A 13,333-nucleotide genomic window follows, 5' to 3' on the forward strand; every position below is an offset into this window, starting at 1 on the left:
TCAATAAGGCTATCCAGACATATTTTGAGTGCCATTTGAAAAAATATTGAAAATTTTAAATTTAAATTATTAGAAGACGTAAGAGAGGGGTGTATATGAAGAGTGTTTGAGATGAATAGAATGTGTAAAGAATTGGATTAAAATGAGGTAAGATAGTATGAAATGGTGGAAAAAGATGTGAGAAATAGTGTACAAATAGCTTAGGTATTTATAAGAAAAAAAAAATTAGAATTTTTTTTTTTTTTTTTAATTTCATCCTAAAAACAAAAACAAACCCCGCCAAGCTGTTAGGTGGGTTCAAGATACCTAGCCCGATAGCCAAAAGGCTCTAATTTCGCTTGATGAGATCCACTTGGTTTTCAGGCAGCTCTCCACTGGAGTTGGATTTTGTAAAAAAGGGGCTAAAAATTGGCCCAAGGCCTAAGTTGCACAATGAACTTTATTTTTTTCTGATCCGCTTTATTGAGCAATGAAATAAAAGGGCAACCACAAAAAATGAACGAAATTCTTACATAGAACTGAGGGAGTGAGTGAGTGTGTGTTGGAGTGAGAGAGGGCAGAGGAATACCTGGTAGGATGGTACTAGAAAAATGAACCGAGATAATGCCAAATGCTGAGTAGGGTTTAAGCCCAGACAAATAAATAAAAAACACCATACAGTCCTGCATTTTACTTTGAATCGGACCAACCATCCAGTCCAAGGTAATGCCATGCACCCTTGGATTGGATATGAAATCATACAATACTCATGTTTGAAGTAAAAAGCCATAATATGTGATGGGAATGCACCACCTAAGTGAGAGCGAACAGCCCTTTTGCCACAGTTAGTATATTACTTCATATTAAACCTACATCAAAGGCAAAACCCCACTGGGTGCATGTCACTGTCTCTACAAAAGAAACATAACAGAGACTGACCGACGCTTTCAGTACTAGAGCTAAAATCACGCACTTTTGAGCCTGCCCATCAATCACTACCTGCATCTCTATACACAGTTTACTCTAACTAACGTTAAGTGATCTTGCATTCTCTGCACCCTTGCCCAATTCCATTAGTTCTTTGAAGCATTCCCTACCAGAAGGTTCAATATCAACTTTGGGACTCTCTCCCTTTGATAAGGTCATAGTCACAGGTGTCAGCTGTGCAGCCAATTCACCAGCAGATATTTGGCCATTATCCTTCAATTCGTCATTTTCCTTGGCTTGATCGCCCACACTTTCATCAATAACTTTATGCTCACCTTCTGTGGCGGAGTCAATACCAGCATTCATATCGGCCTCCAATTCACCAACAGAAATTTGGCCATTGTCCTTTAATCCGTCGTTTTCCTTTGCCTTATCATCCTCACGTTCAATAACTTTATGCTCGCCTGCTGTGGCAGAGTCAATACCAGTCTTCATATCCGCCTCCAATTTACCAGCAGATATTTGGTCATCATCCATCAATCTGTCACTTTCCTTGGCTTGATCACCGTCATCAATAATTTTATTCCCACCTAGTACAGAACAGTCTGCAGATTTACTTCCAGCTGAGTCTCCACGTCTAGATATCCTTCAAACAAAGTTTCAGTTCAAGACCAATAGAAAATAACAGTTCATTACAATATGAAAGCAACCAACCCACTCCGCAAGCTTCTTAATTGGATGTTCATGTGGCATCCTCAAAGCAGATCTAAGAGTAGGTGAAAGAGGAAGAAAGTACACAAATCCAACCTTTTTGAGGGCAGACCAGCGTGCATTTGTTTTGATGGCTCTGATTTTGGCTTCCGTTTTCTCTTTTGTGGGGATCTGATAAAAAAGCACAACCAAATGATAAATAAGATGATTAAGATCAGAGAGGCATGCACATGGAAGCGGCCAAAGTGTGCTAGGCGAGGCAATTAGGATATCAACCATTCGGTAGTGTAAAGACTTTGACTGTATAGAATTAAAGTTGTGGTTAATTTGTTTTTCCATTGCTAGAGTACTTTTTAAAAGCCTATTGCCTTGATCCTTTGGTTTGAACATTCTACTCTTTAAGTAGTATGAAATTGCATCTGCATTATTAGGTTAACCACTAAAAGAAAGCTCAAACGGAAACAAATTTTATACCGAAAATATATTCAAAATTCTAGCAATTACGGGAGCTCATTACTGTCATGTTATTGTGACAAATATTCAAGATAACCTTTTTCCATGTAGTCGTGCAAAATGCAAAGAACATCGAATGTTTGTCCAGAACATAACAAGAGAACTTCAGGAGTAATGATGACTAGAAGGATTGGTTGTGCTTCCCTTAATTCTCTAAAGTGGCCAAAAATAATCGATTTTGCAAACACCATTTAACCATAAAAGACGAACACTTGTCAGAGGCACAAACGACTAAATTTTCTATTAAGTTTACAGATATTATTTAGAGAATAAAACTTACGTATCAGAAGCAGCATCTGGTTTTAGCAGATTCTCCATTTTGACCTGTTGAAGAGAAAGAAAAATTATGCAGGATAATTCATTAGGGAATAAGTTTAACACCAATGATCAAAATATGAATAACAAAAAAGTTCAATTTAAGACACAACACATACATCTGGCAAACCATCTCCAATCAGTTTCCAGCACTGCTTTTTGAGGTTCAGATTTTCTTCATCCCCATCAGTATACAACACCTGTGCAAGTAGTCAAACAAAAAACTATGCATCATGCAAAGAAAATTTTGAAAGGAACTGAAGTTATCATGGCAGATGTCAGGCTAGATGACCAGATCATGCTCCAAGTTGATGTTATGACGAATAGTCAAATACTATAAGAGGGCCAAGGAGGTCATGCCTAGAACTCAAGGACTCTAGTATTGGGAGATCTTCAGTCTAGCATTTCATCTTTGTGATACACAAAAGAAGACAGACAATATAGCATGAAGGCCATAAATCCAACTCACCAAGTGCTTCTTTTTGGCAGGGTCGTAAGAAGAAACAACACCTTCATAAAACCTGCAGAGACAGAATTTTCAGGCAAGAAAATAATCATTTGGGGCTTAAAACTCCACCGTCACAGACTTTAGTGGGGCCATATAAAAAGGGAATAGACAAATGGCATGAAGAATAAAGCATTAACCCAGGGGTGTTTTGAATCTTCTAGCAGCTTGGGAAGCCAGAAATTTCACCTATACCTTTTGAAGATCAGAACTGGAAACAAAATAACACATGAAGACCTCCTGCAAGTCATGGCCAAAATACTGACTTCTTGCGTTGGGTCAAGAGCAGAGATATGGTTTCCCCGGCAAACAATACAAATCCAAAATTCAGTGCCAAAAAATCACATTCACCATTTTTTACACCCCAAAAGGTCCTGTTGTATGACATATATCACTATATCAACCTTCTCCTTTATTCAAGAAACAAAACCCATTCAGAATAATTTCAGTTGACAGTCCTAAATTACCATTAAAATATAATTTGCAATCCCTTTTTTCATTTTGGAAGAATCCAACATAACTTGATCCAAGCATTGTCTCATAATCCATCACTGATGCATATACTGCATTTTCAAGCCATGCCCACAATTTCACCAAAATGTAAACTGCCACCCAATTGCCTTTCTCTGTTTCCCGGACTGGGTTTCACACCTACTAAAGAGTTTACATCAATTTTTATCTTATGTTAACTGTAAATTCATCTTGTATAAAATTTCACAGCTGAGCCCTCACATGGTTCTGCAAAAGCCTAACTAGAGTATTTATAAAACTAAAAACAAAATGGCGAGTTCCCTCTTGAGCTAAGCATACCCAATTATAATATGCACAAGCATAATTCATCAGTGTCTACCCAAATCCACTAAATGTCATGGATCCTTATAATTATAGCAAAATATTCTTGGATACGCAATGTTTCCAAGTCCTAAAGGCACTACTGATCAATAAAAACTATCAAACATAGAAACATGAAAACCACTGACGGTATAAGATGCAAGTAAATATTGACTAATTACAAATATATCATGTCATTTTTATCATCAATTCTGCAATACTCACTTTTTATCCTGTGGCCACCAAACCTTTATTCTTCTGTCAACCAACCGTTCACCAAGATCAGGCATTTGAGAGGCCTAGATTGGAAAAGTTAAATTTACAATAATTAAAAACAAAAAATTATAAAATATATCAGTAAATGAATAGATGAACGAGTATACATGTTAACTTTGGAGGATACCCAAGTTCAAAAAGTACACCATGGTCCCAAATCCAATGTGAGCTCCTTAAGATATTAAATCTCCAGTTGAAAATTGAAACCCACAGAGGCTGCCCCTACCTCACTGTTTCTGCTCTTTTAAAGGCCCATTAAAGGAGTAAGAAATGCGGAATAACAGTATAAGACGCAACACCTTATTCCAATGCATCGGCCTTGCTATTAGTTTAATACTTTCTTTATCATCAACGAAAAGAAAGCATGGATCATCAATATAGTGTCACTACTTAACTCAAATATCCCAGATTTCAGAACTTTATTGTTGGACAGAAAACCACTAATCCATTATTGTTGGACTGAATATTCGGACATACAAAGATCAAATTGAACAGAAACAGCATTTTATTTGAGAACACATTTTATGCATGGGTCATTGAGAACACCTTTTACATTTTAATCACTGAGATTTTACTCGGTTTATATCGTGTGTAATCCAATAACAGTGTTAATATTGTTCATTGCACTACTTCATCTACAAGATGATGCTAATAGGGTCATCTAGATTGAAATAATAAAGTTGGGGCCAATACAGTATACAGCCAACCTATATTACTCGGAAAATGGTCCAAAGTGATAAAGGTTAATAGTTGAGTTGAATGACCAAAGAGAAAAAAACAATAACAAAGGTATACCTTTTTTTCAAAAGAGAAAAAAATATAAGTATGATTTAGCACCAAAGCATAACTAAGTAGACTTTAAACTGCAAATGAAGTTAAGAATCCTTACCTCTTCCTTTTCAATGAAATGCTTCCTCTTGAGAACCACTTTAGGGGTTCCTTCATTATCTTTATTCATTTTTTTGGCAGACTTGGAAATCTTTTGCAAAAGTGGACAATTGCAGATGGGAGACCCGGCCAAATAATAGAAGACAAGTAAAAGTCATTACAGGTGACAACTTAAAATTTCAATATCTATTCTTTTTTGCATAATTGTCAGAGAAAGTACCTTGCTACCAGATGCTTCAGTACTCTCCTTTCTAGAAGTACCATTCCCCTTATATTTATAAATAACCTGACGGACGGATGAATGATCAGTGGTACTCTTCGTTTCTACGTCCAAAGACGAGTGTTGATGTGATTTTTTACCAGGATCAATGGGAACTTCAGATTCCTTATCTGTGACCACATTTACAGAAGAAAGAGTGCAGCCCCCATTTGTTTTTTCAGCAAGTCTAATATCTCTAAGCTGCTCCCGTAGTCTTTCTCCTATGTTAACAGTCCCCTTATATTTCTTTCTCAGCTTGGGCTTTTCTTCTTGTGGAGTTCTCTCCTCAACTTGAGCAAGCTCTTGCTTCACAGCTGAAAGGGAACTAGGATTAGCAGCATGGTCTGCTACAACTTTCTTCTTCGGCCAGCCCTTTCTGTGTTGGGATCCACCAAGAGGATTGTTCAGAACAAACCGAAAAGCTCCAATATCCCTTTCAGTTTTAGGTTGGGAACCAGGTTGCTCCCTAGCACTTTGAAGCATCAAGGGCACATCTGCTTTTGCACAAAGACAATCTTTTGTACGTGAAGGATTAGACCCCCTGTAATCAGACTTACTGCTGGAAGATGGTTTCTGAGTTTTTCTCCCACAACTTATCCAAGAATGGTCATAGCCTTCTGCCGGGTTCATTGAAGAATTTGGCTTCCTGCCTCTCTTTTTGGCGGCTAGGGATGGCTCAATTTCTGATTTAAGAATGTTCAGAGAGAGTGAATTGTTGGGTTGAGCATTGTCATACCCTTCCTTTGGATCCTTCAAAAAGTTTGACTTCTGGACTCTCTTCTTGAGAGCCAAGCATGGCTCAGTTGCTGATTTGACAGCTTTTGAAGAGGAGTTGTCTGGTTTAGCACTATCTCTTGAATCAATAACCTTGGAGGGTTTAGTATGATGGCAATGCTGTAATCTTGCGGTAGAATTTTTATGTCTGACGTGTTCATCCCCAGTAGAAGCAGCTACAGTCTTTTCAACTTCTCTAGGACAATAAGCACTGGGCTTAGGCCCCTCGGTCACCTGGATAATGAAGAAATTTTCCTAGACGGGTGTAATATCAAATGAAAATGAAAAAAAGAAAGGAACAAAAGAGGAGAAGAATGGACATAACAGTAACATACATGAGCAAATCATTCAGAACTTCCTAATTCACATACAAGCACACACATGCACAAAGACTCATGTCATAAGCCAGATCAAACAACTTTCCTCCCAATAATTCTTCCTGACATGCCATGTAATTTAAGCAAAGCAATGCTATTCCAATTTCTCTAACAATCTCTACATAGAATGTAGCATAGCTAGGTACACAAAAAGAGGGGGAATTGACTTGTTATTAATTTTTCCCCGATGTCATGTTGATTTCATAAATCTGGGGTACTGGCTGGCATCTTCAATTCAGTGTAATCCTATACATCCACATTAGTCTCTTATTTATTATTGTCATACAGAACATTTTTAACACTACTCAAACAGTAGACACCATTGTGCACGAAAAAGAATATGGATACTGAACACTGGGAGACAACAGGCCTTCCCATTAGAAAGAATTTGATAATATGATTACCTCAGAGAGAGAGAGAGAGAGAGAGAGAGAGGGAGGGAGGGAGGGAAGGAGAGATTTCATTCTTCTCTTAGTTAGCAAGAGAAGTTCTGCTTTCAATTCGCCGAAAGAAAACATAAAAATTAAAAATTAAAAAAAAAAAGGGAACAAGAGAAGAACAGAGATTCAGCAAACACAAACACAAAAACAAAAAAGAAAAAAGAAAAAAACAAACAAATCTATATGCCGGTTTGAATAACTTCCACTAAACAGGCAAGCCTGTAGACAGTATCACCAGTTTGGCTTACCAGATTCTTCGCAGAATCATTGACTTGATTATGTTTGACAGCATCAGATCCATTCTGGCACACAGAAGCCACTATTTGAGTGTAATCGTCCAAAGCGACGTCCATGGACTTCACTGCTTCCACGAGATAAGGTTTAAGCTTAGCTGAAGAATTGTCTATAACTTTCTCCCCCAATTTCCAAGAAAAAGGTGAAACAGTCTGAAACAGTAACAGGCCTCTTATATAAAGAAGAATGAATTATAAAAAAAATAAATTAAAAATAAATAAAAAGAAAAGAACAAAACAAACAAAACAAGATGTAAAGGAGAAGATTATGACCTGATTTTCCTTTCTAACACTAGATAGAAGAGCTTTGAGAAGATCCACGGGAATTTCTTCACTTTCATCTAAAACCATGGTCATAATAGTTTCCATGGCTGAAAATACAGAATGCGGATGATTGAACCTTAACAGTAAGAAGGAGAAGGCATAAGTTATCATTAAAATCAATATTTGAGATGGAAGACAAGGCTTCAAGTTATCATTAAAATCAATACACACCACACACAGAGAGATTGTCTATTCTATAACTTATTGTTTATATGAATAAGTTATAAAGAAAATAATAAATTGAACCCCACAGATACAATGACTGTCTATTTTTAACTTCGTAAACTTGCTCTCTCATTAGGACTAAACAAAGAAGACCCTGTTTATTTCCTCCACAATCATGTCTTCTGGGAAAAGATTCAGGTGAGAATACTCAGCAATATTATTTAATTTTTCTCTTTCACTTTGAAAATTTGGTGTAGAGTCCATCTGTTTTGATGGTGTGGGTTTGACATAAAAAGTAAAAACGGTTATTCTTTGTTAGCAGGTTTGGGTTGAGGGAAACAAGAAGGCTCTGGGATAAAGTTCAGTTTTGGGCTCTTTGGACTTCTGTCTCTAAGGGTTTAGGATTATTTCTTTCTCTTATATTTGGTGGGACTGAAAGACTCTGGTGCTATAGTTTTTTTAGACTGGTTTTAGGCTGGTTCTCTTTCTCTCCTGCTTTTTTCTTTTCTTTTAGTGGTCTTCTTGGCTACTTTCTTTTGCCCTTTGTTTTCTAGTCAGATGAGAGGAATAGATTCAAAATGGACCTTTGAGAGCAGAATATCAACAAGAGAAATTGTAAAGATGACGATCTGATGAGTGAAATTGTCTAAATTCATTACACAATCGAATTCTATGAATCAAGTTTTCAGTCGTATGTTTTTTTTTTTATTCCCTCTTCTTGGAGTGCAGATGGGAAACCCTACATATCTCTGCCTCAAACTCTTAAGAATTTCAAGTACGAATAAATTTTCCAAGAACAAGAAAGTGGATTATTCACTCTCAAATTCAGTGCCCATACACTCTGAAGAAACAAACTCATCAATACTTTGTAGATGCATAAAACATACAGTTTCACTCTCGATAACTATGATTAGCTAACAGTGTTTTGAAGGAAAGTAAACCCAGTATTGAGTGAAAATTCTGCCCCACTTCAGAATAGCATGCTTGTGATACAAACATATAAAGACAAGAAACCTCTACAATTCCATTCAAACACTTGCCTAACTATTAAGAAGAAATGGAGCAGTACAGTTTTACTCATGCCATGCACAGTATAAAAATTTGTGACAACAAAATTCCTATGCTCATGATACAAACAAATTTCATATTTCAATTCAACGACAAATCACTTTCCGCACAGAACTGAGTGCAATGGCGTTCTAGGATTCATATAGCCGACCCCACTTAGGGGAATAAGGCTTTGTTGTTGTTGTAACGACAAATCACTTTCCAGCAAAGCACCATCAGAAGTCAAAAAGTAATAAACAGCATGAATAAAGCTTACTGGGTTATTTTAAGGAAATGTTGGAACATCTCAATAATTAATGCACTGCAACCAAGGTCCAGCATCAGCAAGCTTGACCTAACCTTTGCAACAATGTGAAGAATGGAAACTGCCTTTCTATAAAAGGGACTGGAAACATATGAAAGCTTCTCAAAACCTGCTACAGTCAGCTGAAAGATTTCCTGTTCAACCAATAAATGAGAAATGAAGTCCTAAGAGCCCATAAATGAGAAAGTTTACTGGAGCTGTTATACCTTCATCCATTCATCGTTGTATGGAGGAACCGGTGCTGTTATTCTCATAAGCTCAGTAATGCAAGAAGCAACATATAGCTTCACATCCATATCTGAATGCCTAAACAGCTCATCAGAAATCAATGCCTTCATTATTGGTAGAAGTGCATCTTGCATGGATCTGAGTGGTGCTTGCTCAACATTTGACAACAAACCCTCAGCTTCCTAAAATATAAAAAGAAACAGAGGATCTCAGGTTTTCGCAATCTTTAAAGACCTAAAGAAAAAAAAAAGTGAGATATAAGCTATAGCTATGCTTAACACAGCTTGAAACATTGTGTATCACAACAGACTAGAATTTCTGATGAGTTTCAACACAACATATTCATAGAGATAGTTTTAACGACTACGCAACTAATGAGAACAAATCATAAATAGATTTATGCATATCATCAAGACAGAACAATCAACTACTGCATTTGTAATCATCTAGTAACATCCGTGAAAGAGCAAGGTGAACAAGAGCCTGATATTTGCATCTATTATGATACTTGAACCACCACAAGAATCAGCAATATCACTACAGTAACATCCTTAGCTACCAGCCATTATCCATGAAGAAACCACTTCCATCTTCCAGTTCTCACTGGCTATTTCTTGGCCAGCATTTCCCTTTCTAGAGAAAATAGGAGTCCAAGAAAATAGCCATATGTGAGCAATATGATTTAATGCAGACGAAAATACTAAAGAGGCAATACCAACTGAATGGCATTCAAGATCAACTTTATCTAATTTAAGCAAATGACAGTCCCATGCCATAGTTGTTGGAAGTAGGGGAAAAGTGTATATCGAGTTCAAAACAGGTTAAATGCCTCTCACACGCAAGCCAGTCCAAAACAGGGCAGCCTGCTGCGACTGTTTCCAGGGAGACGGCTTTCACAGCTTGAACCTGACAACCACTAGATCACATGGCCAAGCCAAATTGATGCTCTAAGATAAACACTCAATGGAGGTGAGTCTAATTACCCAAAATATGCAGGGCCTTGTGAAACTAAAGAGACAATAAAAAAATCACAGATAATCATGTCCAAGACCAGACAAACAAACAGGCTCTAACAATGAGGAAAGATCATCAATGAGTTTAAGCCTTTGGAACTATACCCTTATCAAGTAAACAAGCAGGCCTTGCAATTGGACCTATCAATAACTAAGTATGATTTTATTTAAGCACCATGCTGAAGGTTCAAGAACCTACACCCCATGCGCATGCGCGCACACACACACACACACAACATCTTTTAACAAGCAACAGTATACATTCAATATCTTCTGATAAGCAACAATGTGAATCAAATATTCAAATATGAAAAATCATAGCCAACAAACAGCTCACATCTGGTTTAATGTATAATTGTCAAGCCATTCAACACATACACACACATCACCTTTTAATAAGCAACAGTATACATCAAAACATTTAAAAATCGTATGCCAGGAAATTGCTCACAATCGGTCATAAATTCATAATCCATAAGCTAATCAGCTAATTAAACATTACATGCAAAAATTGGGAAATAAAAGTCATCTGTTCATTTAAAACACAATACTGACTGGAGCAAACAATCATCAACAAGAAACCGAAACAACATTAAAAGGCCAGACTTTTTGGTAAAAATTCGGCAAAAATAAGCCCCCATTTAAGCCCGACTCCAAAGAATTCAGAAAATGATGATCAACCCATCTCAAGCCATCACTCATTTGTATTCTAATGTTTTCAATTAGCACAAAAGAGACCCAAATACACACACAGAAACTTACAACACACCAACAATCACTAATTCAACAAAATGATGATCAACCCACTTCAGCATTTCGGTGAATTCATCAAACCCAACAAAGAAAATGAGCTCAGTAAACATGCATATGAACATATATGTGTGTATCTATCTGTGTGTTTGTCTAAACAATAAAATACAACAGAGAGAGAGGGTCTCAGGGCGGCATTACGCCAAGGATTTTGAGAAGCTCGTCGGTAGCAAAAGGAGGGTTGAGGAGAGTATTTCCAGCCTCCTTGAGCTGCTGCTCCACCTCTTTCTCAGAGGAACAAGACATTGCGACAACAACCCAGAATTACAGTGGAAGCTGAAAGACCATTAATCTATATCTCCCCAAAAACCATAAGGAGACAAAGACACCAACTCAGAAAACAAACAGCCAAGTTTTAGGGATTTAAGCCCATGTGTTCGGGCATGCAAATACAAGGTACAAATGGGGGCTGTTCCGCTACACTCTCTCTCTCTCTCTCTCTCTAGTTTACTGTACTGGGTATTTTTTGGGTATTGCCTCTCACGCCATCTGAATGTGCATATTGGCGCTTTAATGCTCGTTCTTTGATTGCTGGCCTAAAGTAAAAGAGTGCCATTTTTGGCCAAATTACAACTTTGCCCTTGTAATGTTTGAATTTGGAGGGGCAATGGTGGATGATAATTTGCTTGTATTGCATGGGCTACTAAAATTCTTGTAGCACCAATTTTAGGTGAAATAAGTCGCATGCTATATGCCACACATCGAATTTCAACAATCCGGACTGTCTATTTTTCAAGAGTGCCCGTTATTATAGAAGAATAATTTATTCAGAGACAGAAACCTCTACCGCTACTGGTTTCATAACAATCAGAGAGAAAAGCATTTCTAGTTAGGAGGCAAAGAGTTTAAAGTTGTATAATTTGTTAATTTTTTAATTTATGTCAAAAATAGTATTTGGATGACCAATTTGGTATAATGCATATAACACATGGCAAATTATTATTACTATTAATCTCACTACGCCCACTGATGCACACGAGAAAGGTAATTTTTTAATCACGAGAGCTAAGTGCAATTTATAAATTTTTATTCGATTTTAGACATTGATATGTCAACATTATGCAAAAGTATTCTCCAAATGGTTATCGCAATCACCATGTTTGGCTAGAACGACAACAAATTCATAAAAATGACAACTCTTAATCCCTATTCAGCCAAGTTACATAATTATACCATTCTTTGTCAATTTGATTTTTTATTCTCTACCTTCTTGTCATCTTAGGGTGTGTTTGTTTGGACTCACTTCTTTTATTGGACTGGATTGGACTAATTGTTAATCTAATCCCGTGTTTGTTAGGCAGCTAGATTATGTTTAATGGGATTACCCATGACTCACTCAAACTCAACCCCTCGCTAGAAGTTCTTAACAACGCCCCCCCCCCCCCAACAAAAATATGACAAGACCGCTAAGAGTATCTCCAAATGAGATGTCAAAAAGTCCAAATCAGCAATAGCGTTAAAAAAAAGCCAACAATGGTGTTTTCCAACCGAAATGTTAATTCCTAAGTAGCATAACATGGAATGGTAACAGAGGGAGTTGGCTTCAAATCTATATTTAGTGAGTAATAAATGCTTTTTATAATTTATTATTATTATCCTTTATTTTAAAAATACTAATCACACTTATGATTTATGAAGAGTAAATAATATAACAAATAATAGTTTAAATTTAACATATCGGGTAGAGAATAAAATCTAAAAAAAAAACCAATATACCACATAAGCTTTCAAATATAAATTTTATGTTGAAAATTTGACGACTCCTTGCTTTGGAGATGGTGTAAGACCCCGCACTGCTTCATTTGCTTTGGCAACCCGCGCTGCCTTGTCTACTTGGTAACCCGTGCTGATTCGTCAGCTTTGGCAACCCGCGCTGCTGCGCTTCCCCAACCTGCCGCCGCAACCCAATTCCAACAACTGGTATCATCTGCTAAATTCTCATCTTCCTCGTTTAATTTCTTTTGAAATCGAATTTGGGTTTGTCTAATTCTTTGTCTTCTTAATTTTTTTATGTAATTGAGATGATTAAAGTCCATGAGCTCAGGCACAAAACCAGCAGATCTTTTGGCTCAGCTGAAGGATGTGAAGGCAAAAGCTCTCTCTAATGTTACTGATAGACTGATTGATTTGTGAAATTTTTGTTCAATTTCTTAGTTTGTGTCTGTTTGAAGGCAGAGCTCTCTCAAGCTATAAGGTGTGTATTTCCGGGAATGTATGTAGTGTTTGTTTGAAAATGGGTCACATGGAGAGTATCTGTGCGTACGAGTAGCATGTCCCAAAGGGGGCAAAAGTTGGCACTGGCCGCGTACTAGTATGTAACTGATTGTAATGAG

At 37.1% G+C, this 13,333-nt stretch overlaps 1 protein-coding gene across 3 annotated transcripts; it reads right to left on the minus strand.

Moving 5' to 3' along the window:
• Positions 1 to 396: 396 nt before the first annotated feature.
• On the minus strand, positions 397 to 11,438 carry LOC137740285 (sister chromatid cohesion protein PDS5 homolog D-like). 3 transcript variants are annotated; one of them, XM_068480143.1, is made up of 13 exons: positions 11,142 to 11,438; positions 9,156 to 9,359; positions 8,902 to 9,083; positions 7,362 to 7,488; positions 7,044 to 7,241; positions 5,166 to 6,233; positions 4,947 to 5,036; positions 4,007 to 4,080; positions 2,915 to 2,966; positions 2,565 to 2,645; positions 2,411 to 2,454; positions 1,714 to 1,788; positions 397 to 1,543 (listed from the first exon to the last, which is right to left on the minus strand). In XM_068480143.1, exons 1-13 carry the CDS (start codon positions 11,244 to 11,246, stop codon positions 1,003 to 1,005), a joined length of 2,841 nt encoding a protein of 946 aa, XP_068336244.1. In that variant the 5' UTR covers positions 11,247 to 11,438; the 3' UTR covers positions 397 to 1,002. The 3 variants fall into 3 exon arrangements, with proteins under 3 accessions (XP_068336244.1, XP_068336243.1, XP_068336245.1); XM_068480142.1 differs by having other exon boundaries at positions 399 to 1,552; XM_068480144.1 differs by having other exon boundaries at positions 401 to 1,552; positions 5,166 to 6,212.
• Between the last annotated feature and the right edge of the window lie 1,895 nt (positions 11,439 to 13,333).

Source organism: Pyrus communis, chromosome 7 (assembly GCF_963583255.1).
Source record: "Pyrus communis chromosome 7, drPyrComm1.1, whole genome shotgun sequence".
Lineage (NCBI taxonomy): Eukaryota > Viridiplantae > Streptophyta > Magnoliopsida > Rosales > Rosaceae > Pyrus > Pyrus communis.

What these genes read in the sequence shown, in the direction of transcription:
- LOC137740285 (XM_068480142.1), bottom strand. Translation starts at nt 11,246, where the DNA reads ATGTCTTGTTCCTCTGAGAAAGAGGTGGAGCAGCAGCTCAAGGAGGCT. An exon ending in AGCTTCTCAAAATCCTTGGC is followed by an intron (nt 9,360 to 11,141) that starts GTAATGCCGCCC and finishes TTTATATTTTAG; the next exon opens with GAAGCTGAGGGTTTGTTGTC. An exon ending in ATTTCATTGAAAAGGAAGAG is followed by an intron (nt 4,081 to 4,946) that starts GTAAGGATTCTT and finishes TTTCCAATCTAG; the next exon opens with GCCTCTCAAATGCCTGATCT.